Source organism: Oxyura jamaicensis, chromosome 1 (assembly GCF_011077185.1).
Source record: "Oxyura jamaicensis isolate SHBP4307 breed ruddy duck chromosome 1, BPBGC_Ojam_1.0, whole genome shotgun sequence".
In the NCBI taxonomy this organism is placed as follows: Eukaryota; Metazoa; Chordata; class Aves; order Anseriformes; family Anatidae; genus Oxyura; species Oxyura jamaicensis.
In genome coordinates this window covers 1,312,258-1,336,030 of record NC_048893.1, presented here as the reverse complement: position 1 = coordinate 1,336,030, position 23,773 = coordinate 1,312,258, and the positions used below count along the sequence as shown (strand labels likewise).

At 48.6% G+C, this 23,773-nt stretch overlaps 1 protein-coding gene across 15 annotated transcripts in view; it reads left to right on the top strand.

Annotated features, from left to right (window-relative positions):
- Positions 1–22,086, top strand: part of LOC118156089 (collagen alpha-1(VII) chain-like) — a 122,548-nt gene extending 100,462 nt beyond the window's left edge. For 10 of the 15 annotated variants that reach the window (XM_035309883.1, XM_035309889.1, XM_035309973.1 and 7 more), the window contains 14 exons: positions 3,719–3,799; positions 4,597–4,650; positions 5,025–5,078; positions 5,829–5,891; positions 6,331–6,393; positions 7,550–7,666; positions 10,185–10,262; positions 11,346–11,399; positions 12,328–12,376; positions 13,235–13,273; positions 16,515–16,682; positions 19,488–19,559; positions 20,093–20,263; positions 21,736–22,079. In XM_035309883.1, the coding sequence (XP_035165774.1) occupies positions 3,719–3,799; positions 4,597–4,650; positions 5,025–5,078; positions 5,829–5,891; positions 6,331–6,393; positions 7,550–7,666; positions 10,185–10,262; positions 11,346–11,399; positions 12,328–12,376; positions 13,235–13,273; positions 16,515–16,682; positions 19,488–19,559; positions 20,093–20,263; positions 21,736–21,749 (1,077 nt within the window). In that variant the 3' untranslated portion in view covers positions 21,750–22,079. Of the gene's footprint in view, positions 1–3,718; positions 3,867–4,262; positions 4,300–4,596; positions 4,652–5,024; positions 5,079–5,828; positions 5,892–6,330; positions 6,394–7,549; positions 7,667–10,184; positions 10,263–11,345; positions 11,400–12,327; positions 12,377–13,234; positions 13,274–16,514; positions 16,683–19,487; positions 19,560–20,092; positions 20,264–21,735 lie in introns of those variants that run through there. The other 5 variants (XM_035309878.1, XM_035309920.1, XM_035309912.1 and 2 more) reach the window with 5 other exon arrangements.
- The last annotated feature ends 1,687 nt before the right edge of the window (positions 22,087–23,773 follow it).

Below are 23,773 nucleotides of genomic sequence, written 5' to 3'. Positions count from 1 at the left end.
GTGCAGTCTTCCTCACTTGGTGTACAAATACGGTCACTGAGTTCTTCAAATCCTCTTGTCAGCTGAGCTCTATAGTTGGCCAGCAGCCTGTGGATGCTCGCCCTATCACTGAGGAAGCCAGGCCCCCTGTGGTAACACCATCCACATAGCCATGTGCGTGTTCCCAGAGAGTCCTTCTGAAACTTGCCTGGAGGGTGGGAGACCCACCAGATCCTTGGGCCTTCTCCTTTTGCTCCCACAACCATTTCTGATGCTCTTTATTCTTCAGTGCTCTTGCAGGGCCTGAAAATGAAGCAATAACCAAGACCCTTCACCCAGACTGTGGCAGGTGTGGTAACACAAGCACAAATTTGACTTTACCAGATTAATTAAAAGCCCTAGAGCTCTTGATACAGATAGAGCCATTGAAGAGCTACTCAGGGTACCAACATGGGGGTCCCACCTCCCTCCACCGGCTGCATGAGGACTTTGGTGAACCCCTCTGGCAGCACAGCTCTCTGGCCTGCTGAGCAGTGTGACCACCTCAAGAAAGAGGAGAGGAAAGGACGGGTGTAGGCCTCTGTCCTGTGTTGGACGAGAGGTACCCTGGCCACTTGGATCACAAAGAGCCATCTTCTGAGTTGTTTTTGGCCTAGGAGGGTGCCCTGAACACTTCTGATGAGTCCAAGGTATGCAAGGAGAAGCCAGCCAGACCTTCCAGCCACAGGTGGAAATCTCTGCCCAAGAAACCTTGGAGGCTTCATGAGATGCACTGCCTGAGAACAAGTGCTCGTTACAGCCATGAGGACAAGCTGCTGCTTCCACACCAAAACAGTACAGGGTTTTTGGGGGAAGGAGACTCAAGAGTGCAGCAAATAATTGCGGGCAGGATCGTCTAGGCACAGGACGCAGCAGGGAAGGGATAAAAACACAGTTGAAACTCTCAGGTTGAGACTCCCAGCTACTTCAGATGTGTCATCCCATCAAATATTGAGCGCCGAAGCCCAGGAGGTGGGAAACCTTTTAGCAGAGGTAGCAGCCTACGCCATGGTTTGGAAATGCATTAGCCCTTTGATGTGTCTTCCCTGCTGCTTCCAACAGATTGCTCCTTTCGGGGCGCGATGCGTTTCTGCAGACAGATTTCATGCTTGCCCAGGGTGACCCAGCTTATTCCCCAGCTCCTCATCTGAGTGGAGACAATGAGCCTGGTGACGACACAGGCTCTTCCCTGGCTCCAGCCCAAATCTTTGCAGGAATTTGTGCCTGGAAGCAGAGATCCTCAGCTGCTCAAAGGCATCTTTGCGTCACGGCCAGTGCTCGGGATTTATGACTAAGCCTCTGCGTTGCTGTGCCTTCATGTTACCTGGTGTCTTTGCGGTTAAATGAAGCCTGTTCCAGCAACACTTTAATAACAGAACCAAACAGCAGAAGCCATTTCCAGTATTCCACCATTAATTGCCTTTAAACTGCCATTTTACTAGCTTTTTATTTGCCTGGCAAAACACAGAGTGTAAATCTGAAGGAACAAATTTCCATTCGGCTTCTTTCCATTGCCCAGTGCCTGAGCATTTTCTCTCTTCTTCTTGCTTTTAAGTCCTGTTCCTTCTTGACCCTTTCAGCCATCATTTTCTTTCCCTGGGTGTAGACAGCCTTGAAAAGCATCATCTCTCTGACCCCAGTCTCTGAAGGGAGATCAGACCCGCTGGCATGCACAAGCCTGACAAAAAAAACCTAGCACATATGACGAAGTCTGTTCAGCCTGTCACAGACAGAGCACCTACGGTGAGATAAGATCAAGGTCAAAAACATATTCACTGAATAAGTAGGCATGCCTGAGACCAGCTACCTTTCTGCCTACAAGTACGTATCTTGAGCTGAGCAATTCCTGAAGCCATCTGAGCTCCTTTCAGGCCCAGAGCTAACAGAAAAAAAGGAGAGTTGGACATGGGCAGATGGGGGAAGCACAAGAAAAGACAGAAAGGTCTCTCTTTGACACAGGAGCCCCTCTGGACAAATAAATTCAGGTGCTAAGAGGACTATTAGAGCTAATTGGGAAATCACTAAGTAGTGTGAGGTTCCTTCAGGCTCAGGCAGTGCTCAGGAATAAGCTTCAGCCAATCCTCTTGGGCACAGGTGTATAAATCCCTGGCCAGATGGGTCTGTACCTAGTTCAAAGCAATCTGAAAAAATGCCAGGCACTTGAAGGTATCCTGGGCTCTTGAGATTTAGCCATTGAACCAAAAGGTTTATTGCCCTCCAAACAAGCAATCTGTCCTGGTAAACAGAAATTCTTGTTAGCTGTGTTTTTTATGGCCCATTTATTTCCTCAGCCAGAACTTCATATTGATTGTGTCAATAAATAGTTACTAGTAAATAAAGATCATGCATGAGATGTTCGTGCCTGATCGTGCAGGCAGGGCTTGAGGAGCGTGGACTTTACCTCCTCCAGACGTGACCGGCAGAGCCGTGGAGGAGCACGTGGCCTGCTCTCAAATTCTCCTCTTACTCCAAAACATAAAAGGTGTCCAGGCTTGGGGAGGGGTTAGAGGAAGCGCTCCCCAGAGAGGAGCTGAATTTTAATATCTGGGGATGAAGAGGTGACGGGTCTTGCAGGCTGACCTGCTGGCAAGGACAGCACCGTCCCACCCACGTATCTCTGGGATGTTTGCTTGTCACCGTGATCACTGAATTGAATTGTCCATTAGCCACTGAGACAATGAGTAATGGGAGAGGTGATGATGTAGCTGTTTGACATACAGATCTGGTGGTTGTTTTTTTTTCCTTTTTTTTTTTTTTTTTTTTTTTAATAAACGTGCTTCCTTTCAATAACTTACTGTAAATTAATTCTAAGTAGATAATGTCACTTGTTCATCTCCTGATCTGCTTAAGCAGCCAACTCACCCTCCTCCAAGAGAGCTGAGCCCTGTGCAATCAGTGTCCCTCAAGTGGGGCCAAACCAATTTCACCTCACACCCAGGTTCTGAAAACTGCAATCAAAATAATCAGATTAGAAAAACAGACTAGCAGAAGTGGGAGTTGGGGAAAAAAATAAAATAAAATAAAAGGCATTTTTAGTAACTTTCAGTTTGCTGTGGAAACAGTGAGACCCCCAGAGAAAGAGACCCTAATGCTGGAGGTGATGTTGATGTCCCATGCTGAGCTAAGCAGCAAAGTGGCTCTCTTTTCTGGCTCTGAACTCCCCAGGTGGGAGATCTCCAAAATGCAACTGTGAGCAACCCCGTGCTCAGAGCCGCTCTCACCAAGCAGGGCAGTCATTCACCAAAGTGAATTTCACTGCTGAATTTCTGCCCTGCTCCACTGGCTGGGGCTGAAACTGAGCTGCTGACCCAGTGCCCAGGACTGTGGGCATCCCATGAAGGAACTCACACAGCGTGATGCTGCCTGCGAATGCCCCTACCCCTATTTTCAACTGCAGCCATCACCACCTCAGTTGTCTTGCCCCAAGACTACTCATTAACTGCCATGTGTCTCAATTTCCTGAGCTGTAATTATAAAAAGGTCAACTTGCAGGTTGCACACGTGTGGCTTGAAAGCTTGTGAAGAATGGGTGCTAAACCCCAGCCTCGTGTCTCAGTGCTGGTTTTAGGGTGGGTCCTGATCTCTGACCGTGGCCATGTGCCGCCTGGGCTCTTACTATTGAGTTTCTACCATGATGACTGTCCTCAGCCACTGCCTTGCAAGAGCCAACACATAAATTCATTTTTCTCCTCTTTGGCAGGGTGCAGCCGGCCTCGATGGGAGGAATGGAAACAAGGGAGCCAAAGGTGACAGAGGTCTTCAGGGACAGAAGGGGAAAGCAGTGAGTAGCAGGAAAGGACGTGGTTAGTTTGGAAGGCAAAAAGAGGCTCCGTGGCTTTCTGACACCCAAGTTCATTTCTTCTCCCACATTCCTCATTACTGCAGTCAGTTTCTTGCTTAGGGTGAGTCTTTCTAAAAGAGAGATGAAATGGCAGCCTGCACCTTCTAGAGAAGTCTCTAACGCACATCCTGGCCCAGTTTTGGGGAGGTGACCATCTCTAGACACCGTTAGAGAATCTGTCCATGTCTCTAGTCATAGGGCTTAACTTCCCCCATATTATTAACCACGAGTTTTCCTCTTATTGAGAGAGTTGGGGTTGCTTAGCCTGGAGAAGAGAAGGCTTCAGGGAGACTTTATTACAGTGTTTCAGTATACAAAGGGGCTTGTTACACAAAGACTTTTTACTAGGTTTTAAACCTAGGTTACAAAGGTTTTAAACTGAAAGAAGGTTGGTTTAGATTGGATATAAGAAAGAAGTTTTCTTCACGGAGGGTGGTGAGGCACTGGAACAAGTTGCCCAGAGAAATTGTGTGTGCCCCATTATTGGAAGTGTTCAAAGTCAGGTTGGCTTTGAGTGACCTGATCTAGTGAAGGGAAGTTGGACTAGGTGATTTTTAACGGTCCCTTCCAACCCAAAATATTCTGTGATTTTATGATTCTATGAACTGCATTTTTTTTAGGAGTCCCCAGTGGTTAAAAGGGCAATATAAATGCAACTGATGCTATCATCAGAGCTGCATTCTTAACCTGTCAGGCTACGTATGATATGGTTTTTGTTTTGTTTTGTTTTCATGTAGGGAGAGAAAGGTGATCCTGGGATTGCTGGTGACATCGGGCGGAAAGGAACAAAGGTAGGGAATGGGTGAAACCCTGTGAAATCTCCATTCTTGGAGATACTCAAAAGCTGTCTGGATATGGTCTTGGACAACCATCTCTAGGTGATCCTAGAGCAGGGTCTAGCAGACCCTAAGCAGAGTGGTTGGACCAGATGGCCTCCAGAGGTCCTTCCAACCTCGACCACTCTGTCATTCTGTGAAATAAACATTGGGACAAGCAGAGAAAAGAGCTCAGACTCCAGGCTGGAGTGGGGAAGGGGAAGGATGCTGTGGGTAAAGGGAAGCTCTTACAGCACTACACTGGGACTAATCCTGTGAACATGCAACATTCATCCCACCTGTCTTCCCCTTGATTTAACATCATTGCCCATGATCTGCTTTCTCCCTAGGGCTTACATGGGCTCCCAGGTCGCACTGGCACACCAGGAGCCAAGGGCACCAAGGTGAGCTCAGCCCAGCTTTCCCCCCTGCTCTGTCTGCCCCATTTCCAGCAGTGTTTCCAACTCATTCCCAGGGTAACATCATGCTTGAAGAAGCCACCCTAACTCATGCAGAAGACTCTTCTGCAGGCTGCAGCACAGAGAGATGTGGGCACAGTCTGGGGATTGTCAGAACAGATCCCCAATTTTGGACTATCTGGGGTTAAAAAAAAAAAGAAGACAGACCCTTCCTCATGAACCCCTGCCCAAATCCTCTCCTGGTCTGTGGCTTAGCAACTGCCTGGGCTCGATTCACAATTACTGCCAGGCACATCGCTCTGACTGTCAGCACTGCTGGTCCTTCCTCTATAAACAGGGATAATGGCCCTTAATGGTCTTTTTATGAAGGGTTTTGAAAAGCTTGATAAGAAGCAAGGGAGTGCTTGATATCTGAGCCAATGGGCTATGTTGTTGTTATTGTTGTTGTTGTTATTGTTGTCCTTCATCTGCCTTGGCCTGTTGGGTAAATTAAGTACTACTCAGTGAATTGCCCACCTACTTTTATGTGGGTGGGCTTGAAGTCAGGGCAGTATAAAGTCTATATTGGTCTGAAGTAGGAATTTACCCTTATTTAGGCTTTCTGTTACCAGGAGTGTCATCAAGTCCATGCCTTCCACAGCACCACTTACTCACCTTGCCATTTTGAAGCCAGTTTTCCCCATATTTTAGGCACCGTGTGTACTTACATCCCATTTACTGCTTTTGCACCCACAGGGAGAAATTGGCAGTCCTGGAAAACCAGGAACCCCAGGATCAGATGGGCCATCTGGACCAAAGGTGAATACTTAAATTGCACATCTGCCTGCAAATAGGAAGTTTCCTAAAAGCTTTGCAGATGATGGGAATTCACCTTGTCAATGTGCTTATTTCTGTGGGAAACAAACAGGGCTGTTCTGAACCTGTTCCCAGAAGCCAGCATATATCTCGGTGAAGGTACTTGGACACCTGGGGGTGGTGACCTCTTCTCTTGCCTCTGCAAGACTCAGCCAAATTCATCCACCCAGCCCTGAAGCTCTTCAAGCAATATTGCACATGCCAAGCACTGGGGCTTTTTAATGAGATTTCTTTCGGTCACCCTGAGTACAACACAGGCTGAGAGACCCTGATGGGTTGCATTCAGTAAATAACATTGTCATCTGAAGAAAAGCAGGTTTGTTCAACAAATGCAACCATGCCAAATCTGCATTGGCCATGATTTTATCCTGGCTCTCAACAGGGCGAACAGGGAGCATCAGGTGACGACGGTGCCATGGGGATTCCTGGGGAGAAAGGAGAAAAGGTTAGTGCTCGCCACACTGCATCGAGCTGCCATTTTTAAAAGAATAAATCCCACATCCATCAGGTCGAGTTAACAAAATTATACACTTTATGCATCATAGGTACCCTTTCCAGCGGGCAAATGTCAACCGTCTGGAGCATTGAGGCTGGGACTGCAGGTGGAAAGGGCAGGAGAAGGAGGTCTCCTTAAATTCACCCTCTGCTAATGCATGAAACATCAAGGCTTATTGCTCTTTCCAGCCCCTTCTTGCATTCAGCTCCACCGTTTGGTCCCAAAGTTTTTTGCTTCTGTTGATAACTGTTGTGGTCCCCTCCCCTGATGGTCATCTGTGTCAAATACTGTGAGTCCTTCTCTTGCCAAACAACACCCCTGGCTCAGTGAGCTTCTGAGCTGCAAATGGTTGGAGGCTGGGAGATTATTTCAAATATCACTTCCTTCCTTTCCTGTTCTCCTCTCCCACAAACATCTGCTCTTGTAACAACCGAGAAGGTGTTTCGCGTTGGAGACCAAGATATGGATGAGAAGCAGAAGGAAAAGAGAGAAAATTTTATGTCCAAAGGAGCTGGACGGGCTCTTATTTTTGCCTACATTAGAAATCCACTTTTAGATGAGTCTTGCAGGCATCTCCTCCTGCAGTGTTGTAATGGGAGACTTTTCTGTTCACCACAGCTCCAGGAGAAAGTCCAATGGTGCAGATAAGTAGGAAACTTACAGGACACATCTTGGTGACTCCCTTTTTCCTCCTCAGCAGTCATTGGCTTTTCTGGGGCTACAGACTAAAGGACTCAGCTTATCTGTGCAAGGGGAGTTGGGCTTTAGGAGTTTTGGGGCATCATCCTGGAGATGTCCATGTCACCAAGCAGGGAGGTTCCTCTGGAAGAGAAATGGTGGAGAGCAAAATAAAATTAATCTCAGCCATCCTTCAGGAGTTTGATTTGATGATCCTTATGGGTCCCTTCCAACTCAGGATATTCTATGATTCTATGATCCTACTGATGCTCTGCCAATACTATGTGAGCAGACAAAGGAGAATGTAAAGGGTCTCCCCTTATTGACAATGACCATGGAAGTATGTGGGTAATACCTGTCTGGCCCATCTCTAAAACCACCTGTGCTTGATAAAAGCTCTGAACCACTCTCTCTTGCTGATTCTCAGGGGGCCAAGGGAGTTCCTGGCTTGGGAGGCTTCAAAGGACAAATGGGGTGGCCTGGAAAGACTGGAGCTGCTGGACCAGATGGACCTCAAGGGCCCCAGGGCAAACCAGGGCCACAGGTGAGCAACAAGTGTCATTACCATGCTGTGAACCCTAATGAGTTGTGGTGTGAGGATGGCTTGAATGATAAACTCTAATATGCTGACTTCTGGGAGATCTAGTTTTATCCTTACCATTACCTATATCAAACATCTATTGATAAAGAAAGATCCACTCGTCCCGCTCCCATGCAGCCAGGTGTGGATCTCCCACATGGGCAAACACCACCATGGTCCCTCTGCTCTTTAGAAAACCCTATACCAGAGCTGGCTGGGGCTGCCCTAGCAAGGATTCACCCACAGGCACCCTCCTCCGAGAGCAAGATGCTCTAGACCTCAGGGATTTACCTTCTGTGGGGAGCTCTGGTAGAAGCCCCATCCCCAGCTTCCCACCAAGTGGCTGCACCTCACATCCTCATGTGACATAACACCCCAGAACTGTCCCCCCCATGCCACCATGCGTACATACATGCCCGCTATTACCCGGCTTTCGGTGGGGTCTTGGTCAACTTCATCTCTCGGTGCATTTATCGCCAGAGATATTCTTTTTTTCCTTTTCTCTCTTCTTTTCCTATCTGCAGCATAAGATGTGACCTCTGAATGAAGAAAGGATAGCTGATAATTTCACGTTAGCAGGGCATCGAGTGCACCCCTCCTGTTGCTAATTATCTAGGGAGCAGGATGCCAAAGTTTCGGAAGGAGCTGGTGGCTTTCAAACCCCATTTGTGGCCTACGCTTAATATGTGTCTTTGCATGCAAGACATGCTGGGCACCTTTTGAAATGTAACAAAAAGACTTGGAAATGAGACATGCTAATACTGTTTATAAGCAGGAACATGCTGCCCCCAGATTCTATGGTAATGAAGAGTGTCTTGCTGCTGCCAACACAATGCAGAGGGACGACACTAGAGATTAATGTTAATCACCCACCCTTAGACAGCATCCATTAAGTAACGAAAAACTTTTCAACTGAAAGAGTACTGGAAATGAAAATACTCTTCTCAGTTGTGCTGGTGGGACTGGCTGGGTTTCAGGCTTGCACAGGAGAATACAAAAATGAACATGAAAGAGCTGGGAAAAAAAGAAAAGCTGAAGCTGGGTAACTACCTGAAAGACCAACTGCATCCCACCAGACATCTCAGGGAAAGCCCTGTTTTAACTCCTGCCAGCCTGCAAGGCTGGCAGATATTTGGCAGATACTGTCTGAGTGATGTATCCTCATAAAAGTAAGCATAAGGACTTAATCCACATGTGTCTGTGTATTTATATGTAGATATCATGTGTACACAAATCCATGTGTTGTCTGTAAAACACTCAAGTTTGCTGCCAGATGGAAACTAGATCGTGCTGCTGTTTGGAAATGCTGTTTGGAAAGGAGGAAAGGAGGTAGAAACCCTGGCAGGATTTTCCTCTGTTATGCCCTGTTGAATTTTTTCAGCCAAATAATGCATCTCTGATGGTCCGTGAGTGCCAAGTTAAGAGTACATTTAAAAGGATGGAGAACGTAGCTGCTGTGTAGCTGCATCTGACTTTACAGGTCTGTGCTGGTAAAGATACACCGGTGAAAATTGCTCTTGCTGTCAAGGACATAATTTGGGACAGTTCAGACCCAATCTGGACCTCATTAGATCAGGTCTCCTGGGCCCAACCAAAGGTCTCCCTGCCCTAGAAAGCCTTGCAGGACTTCAGAGTCAGGTGGTGTAAAGGCATCTGTGTAGGTTTTGTTGATAGTTAACCTGGTTTTCCCTCTACACAAAGAGCAACATATCTTGGAAAAGTCTCTACCCACAGGGTGGGCAAGGTGTAGGACCCCCTCTCCAGAACACCAAAACAGGGACTAGATCCAGCCTCAGACCACAGCAGCAGCATTCTTCTTCTTTTCCTTGCTCCCCAGGCTCTACCTGGCAAGGAAAAATGTATCAAAAGAATCATACCAGGGAAGAAGTAGCCGAAAGTACAAGCTCCCCTCATGTATGTTTAAAAGGCTGGAAGTTTTTGTGTTAGCATTTACAAGTGGTGAATGCTCAGAAAGCCATGTGTGAGATAATAAATGGCTTTTGTCTGGACACTGATTAAAGAGGGACTGTGAGATGCCGCTTTCTACACCCACACTGCTACTTGTCTTTTCCCTAAATTAAAAGAGAAAGTCCCTGGGTTTGAACCGCAGCGAGGCCACCCCCATTTCTGATGTGGGAGGGTGTTATCTCAGACTGCAAGCCCTTCTCCTCCCGCTGAGACTCCCTTTCTTAAATTAGTGCTGAGACAGAGATCTAGAGAGAGAAAACCGCCTTCTGCCCCACAGCACCCGTCTTTTCTGCAGGGTGGGACCGTAGGAAGCTCCCTGTGGTTGCCCAGATGGGGCAGATCCCAGGGCTTTGACCCCTCACCTCTGCTCAGAGAACATCTGAGATCCAGGGGGCTCTAAGTATCTTCTACCCATGCCCAGGTTGGGTTTAGGAGGAAAACCCTAAGCTGTGGTGCATGGGATCTCCAGGGGTTGCTCAGGCACTGCTAACTGAGCTCTCCTCATCCTCTCCAGGGCCCACGAGGAAGAAGAGGGAGACCTCCGCTCTGTCTCAGAGGGCCCCCGGGCATGGATGGACGAAAAGGAGAAGCGGTCAGTATGGGGGAGAGCCTGCAGTCCTGGTGAGACTCCACCACCACTCACAGGGCTCTGTATTAGGGCTGCCCTGATGGGGTTTCTCGGCCCTCCAAATTTTGCAACAACAAGAGCACAAAAAGCTTCTTTGGGAAAACATCATACTTTGGGCTCAGCTGTGCTTGGTAGACCATGAGTAAAGCAATACTCAGTACAGTACTTCAGTACAGAAGGGTAATGCTCAGCCTTTCAGTGCTCAAGAGCTTAATTTCAAGATACCGACCTGCAACCCATGTCCCAGCTCCATCCCTATATGCTGCAGGCCCTACCAACACCGAGTCACAAGATTTTTGCATCAGGAGGTGGCATTGCATTACCTTCATGTGTCAGTGGAGGGTAATGCGATTTCTCCCCAAACTCCAGCACCTGTAAGCAAGCAGGGAATGAGAAAAATGACCAACAGGGCTGTAATTTAGGTCACTCCTCCCACGTTCCTTTTCCTTTAATATTTTTAAGTATATGTAAACAACAAATCCAGTTATCACCAGCTAAGAGCAGAAAAATTTTCTTTTCAAAAAGCCCTGTTGGCAAAACTCAGCACCTCCCCAGTGCTGGGACTGCAAACCTGGCTGCCATCTTCTGCGGGGTCTGGTTGGGTTCCCAGAGGTTCTCTGGAGGCCAGGTCCTCTCCATGCCTTCACCTCAGCCTTTGTGGTCCCTTACATATTCCAAAGAAACCTGCCTTGAACTGCAGCTGGTAACACCCTTAGAGCCCTGCTGCCTTGTGCATATATAAGTTAGAGAAGTCACACAGCTCTTCAAATTCAGTGGGAAAGCAAAAAACAGCCCCAAAAAGCTGGGAGCCTGCACCCAGCCCTCTGAGACACACTTTTGTTCTTGTTTCCCCGCACACGGATGAGACCGTTCCTTCCAGCTTAGCCAGCTACCCACTGATATCCCTTAAATTTATGGGAAAACATGTGAGCATTTTTCTCCATCTCCATTTCTAGAGCATCCTCTCCTCTCTAAGGTGCACTTATTCTTGGAGCATTTAATGGTCAATCTACTGAGCTTTTGTAATGACTTAAGTGTTTTTAACAGGGTGAAAATGGTCCGGCTGGCCAGAAGGGAGAAAAGGGAGATCCTGGTCTTTCTGTGAGTACTTTAGTCCAAGATGACATCCTATTACACAGGCCTGAATAGAGAAAATAAGACAAACTGCCCCTAAGAGGTGTAGGGGAGGAGGGAAATGGTAAGAAACAAATTCATGCAGAGAATATCCAGGAAATGAGAGCGTTGGCCATTACCCAGAGACGTCAGACACGCACGAGCTGGGGCAAGAGCAATGCTGGGTGGTCCAATGCCAAGGCCAAGCAATGACCCGGAGCCTGGGGCACAAAATTTGTCACCCCTACAAGGTAGAGAGCACGTGAAGTCGCAGTAGGGTGCAACGTTAAAGATGCTCAGCTGAGACAGTGGTGATTGGTTAGCCCAAGGACAAGGGACAGACTCAAAACCCATGAGAACAGATGTCTCACTCTGTGGGGAATAGTGCTAGCTAGAAAAGAGAGGGAGAAGAACAAAATGAGGTACAGTTACATCTCAGCTAAACCTAGTGCTACAGCCCATCTCTGTTGGTCAAGCCTGCGGTGTGATTTCAGCAGCCCCTTATGGATGCGGATGGGTTGATGAAGCTTCTCAAAGGATATCTGAGGGACCTTGGCTCCAGGGACAGTGCCAAAAAAGTGACAGTACTCACTGGAAATCCAGCCTCAGCTTGAGGTGTCCCACGGTCCTCATGGCTGGAGATCTCTGTTCCTCCAGGCAAGAGAGAAACCATCGCTAGTGACAGGATGGCCATGAATCTGCAAAGGGAATCATTTTCCCGATGAGCCACAAATCTTGAACCAAGATCCCTATGACACCAACATCTTGGCCAAACCGAAGCAGAGTTGGTTTCACTTTGCTGTCCCAGAGACCACCTCCGGTGGGGCAAGGGGATTCTGGCTGGGACATAAAGCAGAGGGAAATGGAGCTCGGGTAGAAAACCTCCGCTAACCTCTGCTTTCCCCCCACAACACAGGAGGAAGAGGTGAAGGAGGTGGTCAGGAGCGAGATGCGAGGCAGATGCGGTAAGTCAGCTGGCGAGATGCGCTCAGGGCCATGGCTCTGACATCTGCCGGCGACTAAATTGGAGCAATTTGAGCACCAGCACATGCTCGCCCGGCAGAGCAAATATCACCCCATTAGCAGCCAGCGGAGACGTGTCACCTCACCAAGCTCAGAGACGAGCGCGGGCTTCTGGGCCCTGGGGTCTCTGCTGTAGCCCTGACCTCCTGCTCAAACTCTTATTTTTTTTTTCCTTCGAACCCTCTGTCTTCCCATCTCTTCCCCAGTGGTTTTGTCAGTAAAGGTTTCCTCGCCAGTCACCTCCGCTTCCCCGCTGATCAGTGAAAGACACTGGGTCACGAGGGGAAGTTTGGAGCTGCGTTTTGCCGAATAACAACCTTTTAATTCCTGCCTACTCCGTGGCTCTTCTTGACACACACGCCTCTCTTCTGCAGCTGTGAATAACTGCCAAGCAGGGCCACGGTAGTAACAAAAAAAAAAAGGCGGGGGGGAAAAAACATTTGGGGATGTTTTTACCCCAGAAACCCCACATCACAAGGGTTTTAGGGTTTTGTGGTCTTGCTTTTCTTGCCCAGCTTCCTGAGCACCACTTATGCCTCTCTCCCTGGAGCCTTCCTGTGGCCAAAGAGCGTTTGGGTTTGCCCCCTTCCACTTGCCGAGGTGATTAAGCTGGACTCAAGTTTGTTTCTGCCTAGAGATGTTAGGAGGTGTTTGAATGCTTTTAAGGGGTAAAAAATGGAAAATAATCCATGAAAGCATGTGCTACCTATAAAAATAATGATTTCACTGGAAGAAAAAACTGTATTTCCATGGGGAAGGAAGAAGTAGAGAATAAACTTTGCCCTGTTTTGTGTTTACAGGTTGTGGAGGTGAGCTGGGAAGGATGCTCGTGGAAAGGGGTAAGGCTACTAATACAGAAATGTATGTGAATATATAATATATAAATATATATATTTCTAATATAGAAATATATATTTCTAATATAGAAATATATCATATTTCTAATATAGAAATGCATGTGAATGTGCAGTGGAGTAAAGGGTGTTCTGCCTACCCCAAACAGTCTGAAACTGTGAGTGAAAAGATGTTGTTAAGAAAGTGTGTTTTTTTCTGAGATTCAGCATGGAAAATGAGCCTGGATCACCAAGTGCTTTTAGACCCTGGCTCCTGGGGGGACTTTTTTTGAGGGGAAGATGAGAAAACAGGATTAAGAGGGACTCCAAGAAGTCTCCTGCTTCCACTCTGTACTGCAAGACAGAATCAAAGCTATTCTTAACAAATATTTCCAACACCCATATTTAAAAGCTGCAGGCACAGGAACGCATCTCCATACCCATAAAACAGAGCCTGTTATTCCATCATCCCAAACCCTTAAAACAAGTTTCAGTGCCTGCATTGTGGGTGTCTGTGTGCCATTTAAGCTCCCACTACGGGCACCTGATGTTTATGGTCTGTGGAATAAGGAGGGCAAGTCTGCTGGTACTGAGGTAGACCCATTTGGTCAAGGGCTCAACCTCTGTGCTGGATTAAAGGACAGTTAGATGAGTTTGCTTTCCAGGTGGGAAGTGCAGTGCCCCAGGTGATGCACCCCACCCCAGATAAGGGGTGGATGTGTCTTACATTCTCTATGTTTGATCCCATCCCCGTGGGATGTTGTCAGGCTTCATGATGTGAAGACATTGCAGACTTGCATGGCACCAGACCCTCTTGTCTGCAGCCACCAGAGTTAGTCTTTTCCTACCCTGAAGCTGTATTTATTGTTTTAAATGGGAATAACCAAAGGAGGAACTTCAGAGCAGCAACTTGCCTCGAAAATGAACTCATGTTCTTCAGGAATGGATTTGCTTTATTTTTTTTTTCAGCCTTCATAGCACATTGTTTCACAGTATATGAAAGCAGAGTATTTCACAAAGCAAAGACTTTCTAAAGAGAGAAGTAAGTCAAGAAGCAAATAGCTGGGATACTTGGCAGCATCCTTGCTCTGGACATAAGGAGCCAGTACAATCACAGACACACAGCGTAGCTGGGAACTCCCTTGGCATGGGACATTCTTAATTACACCAAACATGATACAGTTTTTCTGGGCTCTGTTTCCCCTCCTGCTCTGTATTTAGAAAACAAATCTGTCAGGGTAGAGAGCATCTCTCCCTGGTGTCTCTCCATGGCCCCATACTTGGGATCCTGCCCTTGCACTGGCCTCCACTTGCCACTACAATGTCCATAAATCACAGCAAATGAATCCTGCACAGTGAATGCTCTCGGACACAGAAGACTTCATGCTCCTATAAAAGACAGCCCTTTCTGAAGTGTTTTGCATTCATGACTCAGGTTCTACCCAAGGGATTTGCCTGTTATCCAGCTGGTCGGTCCTTCAGCACTTGCTCCTCTCTCCATCACTCCTGTTCAGAGCATCATTTAGACGTAGCACTACATTTACAAAGGAAAGCAAGTCAGCATCAAAACCACAGTGGACATGCCACAGAACGTTAGTCTGGGATGGATTCAATCTGCTGGTCCAAATCACTTCCAAACATGTTTCTGGGCTTGCACAGCCAGGCTCCACCAGATCTGCCATCCTGTAACCGTAAACACTGTACGTACATAAAGCCAAAGCTCCTAAAATATCATACATAAAGCCAGCACTCATAAAATATCTGCCTCACTGATGTGCCTGCCATCCCAGTCCTGGTCAAGATCCCACCTGTCCCACATGGCACTAGGTCAGACAGACCTAGTCTGAAGGATGATGGAGCCACAGCCCCACAGGCATCCAGACATACAGATGGGGGTGCATTATTTAACCATTTTTTTTTCCTTAGTTGGTCTTATCTGAGAAGATTGCAATGCTCAGCACATCAGATGATCCACCCCATAGAGATGCCACAGGTCCCACAGAATTTAATTATAGAGGTGGCTTTGACCACAGCTCCATCCCAAGCATCACTGCAAACATATCCATGCAGTGCCCATGGCAATTTCAAGGACTCCCACCACACTGGTTGGGAACTGCTTCCTTTAAAACCAGCTTTTAGTCTGCATAAATTTAGTATATGCTTCTGACTTTGATGAGAAGACAATAGACAGCGTGATCTGCCCCTAAGTGCTTGCCTTTCTCAAGAGTCTATGTGATTTGGGAATGGTTTCCTACTTTGCCTCTGGTCTGGAGGCTATGGCCAACAAAACATGACATTGTGTTGAACTACAACTCTTTTTTTAAGCACGGGGGGCTTAGCTGTAAAAGCGTGGTGCCATATTTCATCCTCACCTCCTCCTCATCCTCACCATCCTCGAGACCTGGACCGGCTGGAGAGATGGGCAGGAAGAAACCAAATGCGGTTCAATAATAGCGAGTGTGGAGTCCTGCACCTGGGAAGGAACAACCAGAAGTATCAGTACAGGCTGGGGGACAACCTGCTGGAGAGAAGCTCTGAGGAGAAGGACCTGGGGGTCCTGGTGGACGACAGGTTGACCATGAGCCAGCAGTGTGCCCTCGTGGCCAAGAGGGCTACTGGGATCCTGGTGTGCATTAAAAGGAGCGTGGCCAGAAGGTCAAGGGAGGTGATCCTCCCCCTCTACTCTGCCCTGGTCAGGCCTCACCTGGAGTACTGTGTCCAGTTTGGGTTCCCCGGTACAAAAAAGACAGGGATCTCCTGGAAAGAGTGCAGCGGAGGGCCACAAAGATGATACGGGGCCTGGAGTATCTTCTCTATGAAGTAAGGCTGAGATACCTGGGTCTGTTCAGCCTGGAGAAAAGAAGACTGAGAGGGGATCTCATCAATGTCTATAAATACCTGAGGTGTGGGAGACATGTGGATGTAGCCAACCTCTTCTCAGTGGTTTGTGGGGACAGGACAAGGGGCAATGGCTGCAAGATAGAGCCCAGGAAGTTCTGCCCCAACATGCAAAAGAACTTCTTCACAGTGAGGGTGACGGAGCGCTGGAACAGGCTGCCTAGGGAGATTGTGGAGTCTCTTTCTCTGGAGATATTCAAGGCCTGTCTGGACGCCTACCTGGGCAGCCTGCTCTGAGGAACCTGCTTTGGCAGGGGGATTGGACCCAATGATCTTTCGAGGTCCCTTCCAACCCCTACAATTTTGTGATTCTGTGTGATTCTCACTGACCCAGCAATTAAATCCACAGGCCTGGAGGCAGCTGAAATCAGCAGACAGCTCCCAGCATATTTTGAGGAACAGGAACACCCCGAAAGGGATGGTGAGAACCACGAAGAAATGCTCAATAAAACCCAGAGCATGACCATGTCGGCAACATTATCGGAGCCCTTCATGGACCCACCTTCACTTATTGCAGGTAAGTGCAGCTGCCTGGATGCATGCTGTCGGTCTTTTCTACCATAGAAAATAATTCTTTCACCTCTCTTAGAGCACACCATGAACCCTGTGCTAAATCCCTGTCACCGACAGTGGACAGAAATGAGGCAGGAAAGGGATTTCCAACAGGGGGTCCTACACGAGATCCTCTGTGCTGGATAGGGCTGATCTGTGGCTCAAAGACAAGATGATCCAATGGTCCTACAAAGGGCAGCAGATGAGGGAAAAGTGGCCCCAGTGATGATTTCCATTTTTGAAAGGACACATTCCTAAATGCTGGAAGGAGGCAACCAACGTTTTAGGGCTGATTTTGTCCCAGTCACGTCCTTGCAACTTCTAGTAAAGTTTCCTACCAGCCAGAAATTACATCTCTGAGACCAAACACTCAAGCTATTATAGACTATTTCTGCCCAGGGCCTCGTGAACCATTTAATGGGTAAAACTTCTGATTACAACTAATGGGAAAACAACCAGCTCTATTTGTCTCCCTTTATGTTGCCCAAGAGAGAGGGGGAGACAGAACAGCCAGGGCCCTGCTCTGCTGTGGGTCTATGGCATCTCCTCATTTACCTCTACACCGGGCTAGTGGACAAGGCAAGAGAATGGTCCGAGCATGGTCTGGGATTGGCCACAATTTTAGGAATTATCAGTCTCCCCAACAGGATCTGAAGCAGTGCTGGGCAACTGAGATGCAGCTACCATTTGGGGAGGATAAAGGTTGCTCGGTTATAAAGAGGTGCCCATGTTCTGCTACTTGCCCATGGGCTGGAGGGAGGTTATGGCTGTTCTGCAGGCACAGACGATGGGGTTGTTCCCCAGGAAGCTCCAGAACCTCTTTGGGATTCACTGGGACGGTGTCCTGGTGGAGAAGCTCAGGAGATGAGTCTGATGGACACAGGGAAATCCATTATTGCTTGGCTGAGAATGGCCAGCTCTCCAGGGAGAGGACAGGATGGGGCACTTTTAGCTGCGTTTCCGATCATCCAATCATTCTTCTGACCATGAACCATGGATTGAGTCCCTGGGGGACTTCTTGGCCCAGTATCATTCAGACCTGATGACCAATATAGTCCCTTCAGCACATAGGAACTACCGGTCGGATATCCCCCTTCTCCCGTCCCTCATGGGTGGCTTTTCAAGGACCTATGGGCCTACGTGTGCCCTGGTGGAGGTGATGAGAAGCCATTGATATCATGAGCTTGAGGGGTTTCTGGCTATCTCTGATCCAAGAGATGAAGATGAGATTAAAAGGTCCATGGGTGTCTGTGGTGTGGGCTTGAAAATAAGATGGACCTAGGGAAAGACAGCTCACAGGAGTCCTATTGGGTGAAGATAATTCCCAGGTTGCTGTCTAAATTCAGGTCAGAGATAGACTGGTAGACAGAGTGAAATCTGGGAGACAGAGTGAAAGCTTGGCGCAGAAGGGCTTGTGGGCAGGAGTAGGGGACTTGGGACTCAGAGCCCAAACATGCTGCAGGGAAGAGCAGGACTAAAAGAAGCAGAGTTCAGTCTCATTCCTTGCAGTTCAGCAAATCAGAAATTAAGATGTTTACACCACGACTGCTCAGATTTTGTCACCAGGAGGAGGAGGTTGGGTAGCGTGGATGGATGGCCATTGTCAATATGGGTAGGGGATGGCACTAGTGCTTCAGCTCAGAGAAATAGGTACGTGCAGGGCCAGAAGCATCTCAGCAGAAAGAAGCCATCTGAAATGCAATATCCCGTGCCCCTGCAGCAGCTCTAGTCCCCCAGAAGCTGTGGAGCTTTCTGCAGGCTGGCCATGCAGCGGCTGAATGGCTGATCAACACAAAAGCTGGCCAGCCAGCTCACCAGTTGACCAACCAACACACCAGTGGGACAATCAGCTCTGCTACTTTGGAAAATATTTTTAAAAAATAAAATTAAAATCACATTGCACTTTTTTAACATACAAGACCCCCAATATTTCATGCTTTCAAACCTCAAAACAAGCGGGAGCCTGTACAGGCCAGTGACTGCAGTTTAGATATGTTCACCTTTATTACACTATGGCACTTTCCCTGAGCTTTGGGATGCGTTTTAAGTCAAACCCGTTGACAATGACCCCAACTTTTCACCCATATAATCTGCTCAGGACCAAACAAACCCTCCCGAATCCAGCTAAGCCTGAAGCCAGCCTCCAACCATCGCTGCCTTCCTCCTGCCCATCCCTCAACCTCTCACCTGACGTCTGCGTGGCACTGCGAAGACGTCATCCATCTGGGTTTAAACTCACTTTATATCAAGGCAGCATTTGGGATCTGGGCGGTTTCAGATCGATGGAGCGTACCACGCGTTATCGAATCACAGCTGCCGCCGTCGCCAGCCGACAATCCCATTAAAGCCCGGGTCTGAGGCAGGAGGGCTCATAAATCGCTCGGCTAAGTGATGAGTGCGGATAGGCGCTCGAAATGTTAACAGGATTCTGCAGTCGGAGGGTTATTACCGCCAGATTACAATCGCTCCTGGCTTTTCAAAGCTCCCAGATTTACAAAACTCCGGCCTGACATTTATCTCCCGCAAACAACCTCAAATACTTCCATTTTCTCTGACTAACACCCAACCTTTTTGACTGAGTTGTTTAACACCATTAAGAATTTTATTGCCACCGGTTCCTCCCCCCCGCCTCACCAATCGCTCTGTGACATTTATTAAGAGAACTTGTTAGCCGTTGGAAAGCCATGCAAGGCTCCGATGATCAATATTTAAATGATGGCTAATTTGTTTGCGTGCCCTCATTATGTGTAATTTCCATTTGCTTCCCCAGCAGCTTCCAGTGTGCAGCAGATAACGGGGCCCTCTCTGCACAAGCGCCGAGAAGCCCACAGTCAATTACCAGGTGAAATACACTGAATTAAGTGACATTTAGGGAAGTCAGCTCCCTAAATGCTTTCTGGCCTTGAGATCAAGGGGATGTGGGGCTGAAAGTGTTACAAGTTCCAGCACACAGAGGCTTAAATCTCTGCTTTGAGCTTGGCTTAAAGCAGCTGCGTTTGTCCCCACCACAAAAATCCATGGTGAGTCCCCTTTGCAATGCCCCCAAATGCAACCATCAATACAATGACCCCCACCCCAAGAGCTGTGGGTTCATTGCCCCCTTGCAAAGCTCAGAGACCACCGTGATGGGCAGCCAGCGCTGTGGAACAACACGGAGCTGTGTGCCCATCCCACTGCTGGGAACCCACTGCTGGATGACCACTGCTGGTCCTTGCTGCCCCCTTTCCTTCTCCAGCCCCATTTTTTGGGGTAAGGTGCCAACCAAAGGACAAGGGCAGCTCTTGCACAGTCTCCATACATTTGCCCAAGGTGGAACCAGGGTGGCCTTTGCCCACCCGGGTCCCACACATGAGTGGTGTTGGGGTCTCCCTGCAGCCCCCTGCCTGCAGCCGATGGATGAGGGCTCCTGCCGGCACTACGCCCTGCGCTGGTATTTCCACCCCATGTCGAATTCCTGCCGACCCTTCGTCTTCGGGGGCTGCCGAGGGAACGGAAACCGCTTCGAAAGCAAGTGGGAGTGCGAGCGGCGGTGCAAAACCCCAGCAGGTGAGGCAGCCCTTGGCTCTCCAAACCTCTTCTTCCTCAGGAGGAAGCAGGGAAACCCATATGTGATCCGTCCACCTCTGTCACCTGGTGGTGCCCCACCAGGACCAGGCAGGAGGGCTCCAGCAGGACAAGGGCAGCTCTGCTTTGTTTGATAAGCCGGGATGATAAAGGGGTGCTGATGATTTGGAGCAGCAGCGGGAGGAAGGGGAAGAGGCCAGATGCAAAGGGGACAAAGAGGACCGTCTGTTCCCTCCACCCATGGAGAAAAGGGAGGTTTCCAAGGCAGAGCTGCTGCTTTGGATAGCAGCAAAGACCATGAGGAGGCTGGTTTGCCCACAGGCCTCTAGGATGGGCTGTCCATCTGCTTTGGTTTTTAATGTATCCTGCTCCCCCAAGCAGCCCTATAACCAGTCATTTTTTCCCATCTACCCCTCCAAGTCTCACTAATGTCTCTGGGTACCTCTAATTTCAAGGTCTTCTCCTCCTTCTCCCAGCACATTTCCCACCCTGGTCTGCTCCAGCCCCTCCTGATTGCTCCTGATGAGCATCTCCTTCCTTGGGCCACAGCCACTGACGGGCGGCAGGGTGGTCCTGTGGGTGATGAGGAGGGTCCAGACCAGCACCAGTGCTGGGTCCCGATAGTTTGCATGCCTCGAGCTCATCACCCCATGCCTTCTGCAGGAACCTGATCCTCAGAATGCTCCATCCAAGTGCCTCTCTGGCCTCTCCAGCCACCAAGGACTCGGGCTGAGTTTGAAGCTGGTGGAGCTGCCTTGATCTAGCCCAGCTTGCAAGCAGTCCCAGACACCCCTGCATGGGTTTCTTGTCTCACCAAAGGTTCAATGGGCAAAGCTCACTCCTGGAAGACCAGTTGGGCTGCCGTTGTGTGATGTAGGCTTTGGAGGGCTGGTTTTCCTGGTTCTTCGTACTCTCCAAGCACATGGGAGCTTGCCAAGGGGAAACTGGGCTCCTGCTGGCCCTGGCAGTAATGCAACCCCTGCTGCCGAGCAGGGCATGAGCTGAAACACTTTCTAGAAAGTTCTAGAAAGACATCCCTCTCTCAGCCTTTTCTCTGCGTGGAGGAAACCCCTCTGGGCACCAGGAGAAATGCATCATCTCTCCACAATAAATTAAAAAAAAAATACTGGTGAGGTTTACCTGCTCTGTCGTCAAAGGCATTTTACAAAGAGAATGAAATTAAAGGTGAAGTGGGATTCAACCAAAATTAGGCCAGGCCAGGTGTCCTCCACATGCCCATTTCTTCTTGCTGGCCCTAAAGAGTGTCCAGAGCTGGCCCCTATCGGGATAGTTGCTTTATGGGTACCTGACATGTCATGACATGACCAGGCAGAGACAAACACATGGTGTTGGGGCCTCCTGAGCCAGTCCAGACGTGGGAGGTCCAAGAAGAAGCCCAGGTTACAGCCAACCTCCAACATCCCCTTTGTTTTCTCTTTCCTTTCAAAAACCAGACCGAGGGAGGTGATCCACTGCAATCCATGCTCAAATCAAAGAGAAACAGAGCAGTGAGAAGTGTCTCCGGGACATCTTGGAGACTGGACAAGCAAGACAACCCATTTAGCATGAAGAAGCCACAGAGGTTGGGAAAATAAATAAATAAATAAATAAATAGAAATCAAAAACTAATTATGAGCAGGAAACAAAGCGATATGAGGAGAGCGAAGCACCTGATTGCTCCGGAAAGCTACGTCTGGAGGCTCATGACTGCACCGCTCTCCTCAGAAGACAGCTGTGCAAAACCAGACAACGCCCACCCCCGAGTTTATTTTTGTAAAATAAAAGTGTGTTAATGCTGCTGTGTATCATCCGAGCTCATAATTCACGTGGAACCAGTAACCCTTTAAGAAAGGCTGATGGGAAGCTGGGGGTTTCCATTGCCCCATGTCGTGGGCAGGCTGAGCCCCGTTCTGGTGGCAGACAATATTTCAGCTTAGCCTTGACCTCCCCAGAGCTTTTAGCGAGTCCCAGATTGCATGAGAAGAAAAAAAATAATGAGATTTTAAACCAGGCCTGGCTTCTCCCTGCAAAATGCCAGCCCCAAGACTTCAAGTTGTGTGGAGGTCCATCAGGTGGGAGGGTAAAACTGTGGGGCTGGTGGCCACGTGGACCCAGCTAAAATCAAAAACATCTCCAAGTGCACTCATGGGACAGCACACCAGCCCCTGGAAGGGTCACAGCAGCTCCAACAACACAAATGTTCCTCCCAAGTTCTTAAATATTCAGAATTTGCCAGAGAAACAGCAGAAGTGAAAGGTTCTGCCTTTCCCATGGGTAAGAGAATTGCTGTCGTGTCACAGCCCGGCAGGAAATGTGGGGTCTGAATGTGACACCTCTTATCGCATCTTGTCTGCAGGGGTTGTGCTGGGAATCACCTTTTTTTCCCCAAAAAAGGCCTTGGTGGGAACATTGTGGTTAGATGAGGGTTTGTGGTGGAGCAGGGCAGGAGGCGATGGCTCAGAAATGATTGGTGGGTTTTATTAAAAGTTTGGGTGCACATTTTGGTAAGATTGAGATCAGATTTTCCTGGCTGAGCAGGGTTGCCTCAGTGCTACCCTGTACAGGTAGCATGGGGTACAGGCAGAAGTGCAGGCAGGAGCAGGATTCCCACCGCCCACAATGCCCCAGGCTCCAAGGAGGGGTCCACAGAGCTTTTTGGGTTTATCATTCCCTCTAAACGAAAAAATAAATAAATAAATAAAATGAGGAATTTGGTACATGTTGGGAAAGAGACAGGTGCGGTTTTCAGCCTCTCCTCTTGAGAAGATATTTAGCATCGAAATGTACTTTGGCAAGTAAAAACATTCAGGTGCTACATCTCAGCAAGAAAAATACTCCCTCAGAAAAGAGAAAGTGTTCACGGCTGAGCAAAACATTGGCTGCAGGCTCATCCCCACCAAAAAGAAAACCCTTTCTGTGCTTCCAGGTGAGGCCATGGCATCAAGAAACAGGAATTTCTTAATGAGAATGAGCCCTAACAGAGTGCATGACCCCCAAGTTCATACTGGTATGAAAATCTCTATTTAGGAGGGACTTTGCCAGGGGGATCAAGTTGTTGAGCTCTCACACTTCTGCAGAGCAAACAACTTTTCAGAGCCTTAAAAGAGCTGGGGGAGAGGGACTCAGCCATAGGAAGGGCTGGGGATGCATCCCCAGAAAGGTTCACCCACGTCAACCTGAGCTGGGATGTGTCTTGTTGCAACCTCCCCATGCCCCAGATGAGCCTTTCAGATGCAAACCAGTCCGTGGCTGGACTGGTGCAAAAATATCCGTATGGGCACGTGGAGACCCACTGTAAACACAGTTAAAATGAACATTTTAACAGTTTCTCATTCCTGCTTCTTCCTACTGAGCCAGCCCACAGGTGGCTGCACCATCTCTGGTGCCATGGGATGTGTCCACGTCCTAGCCCCCTTTGGGTCCCTGCCCCCTTTGGGTCCCTGCCCCCTTTGGGTCCCTGCCTCCTTTGGGTCCTCAAACTCTCCCAGGACA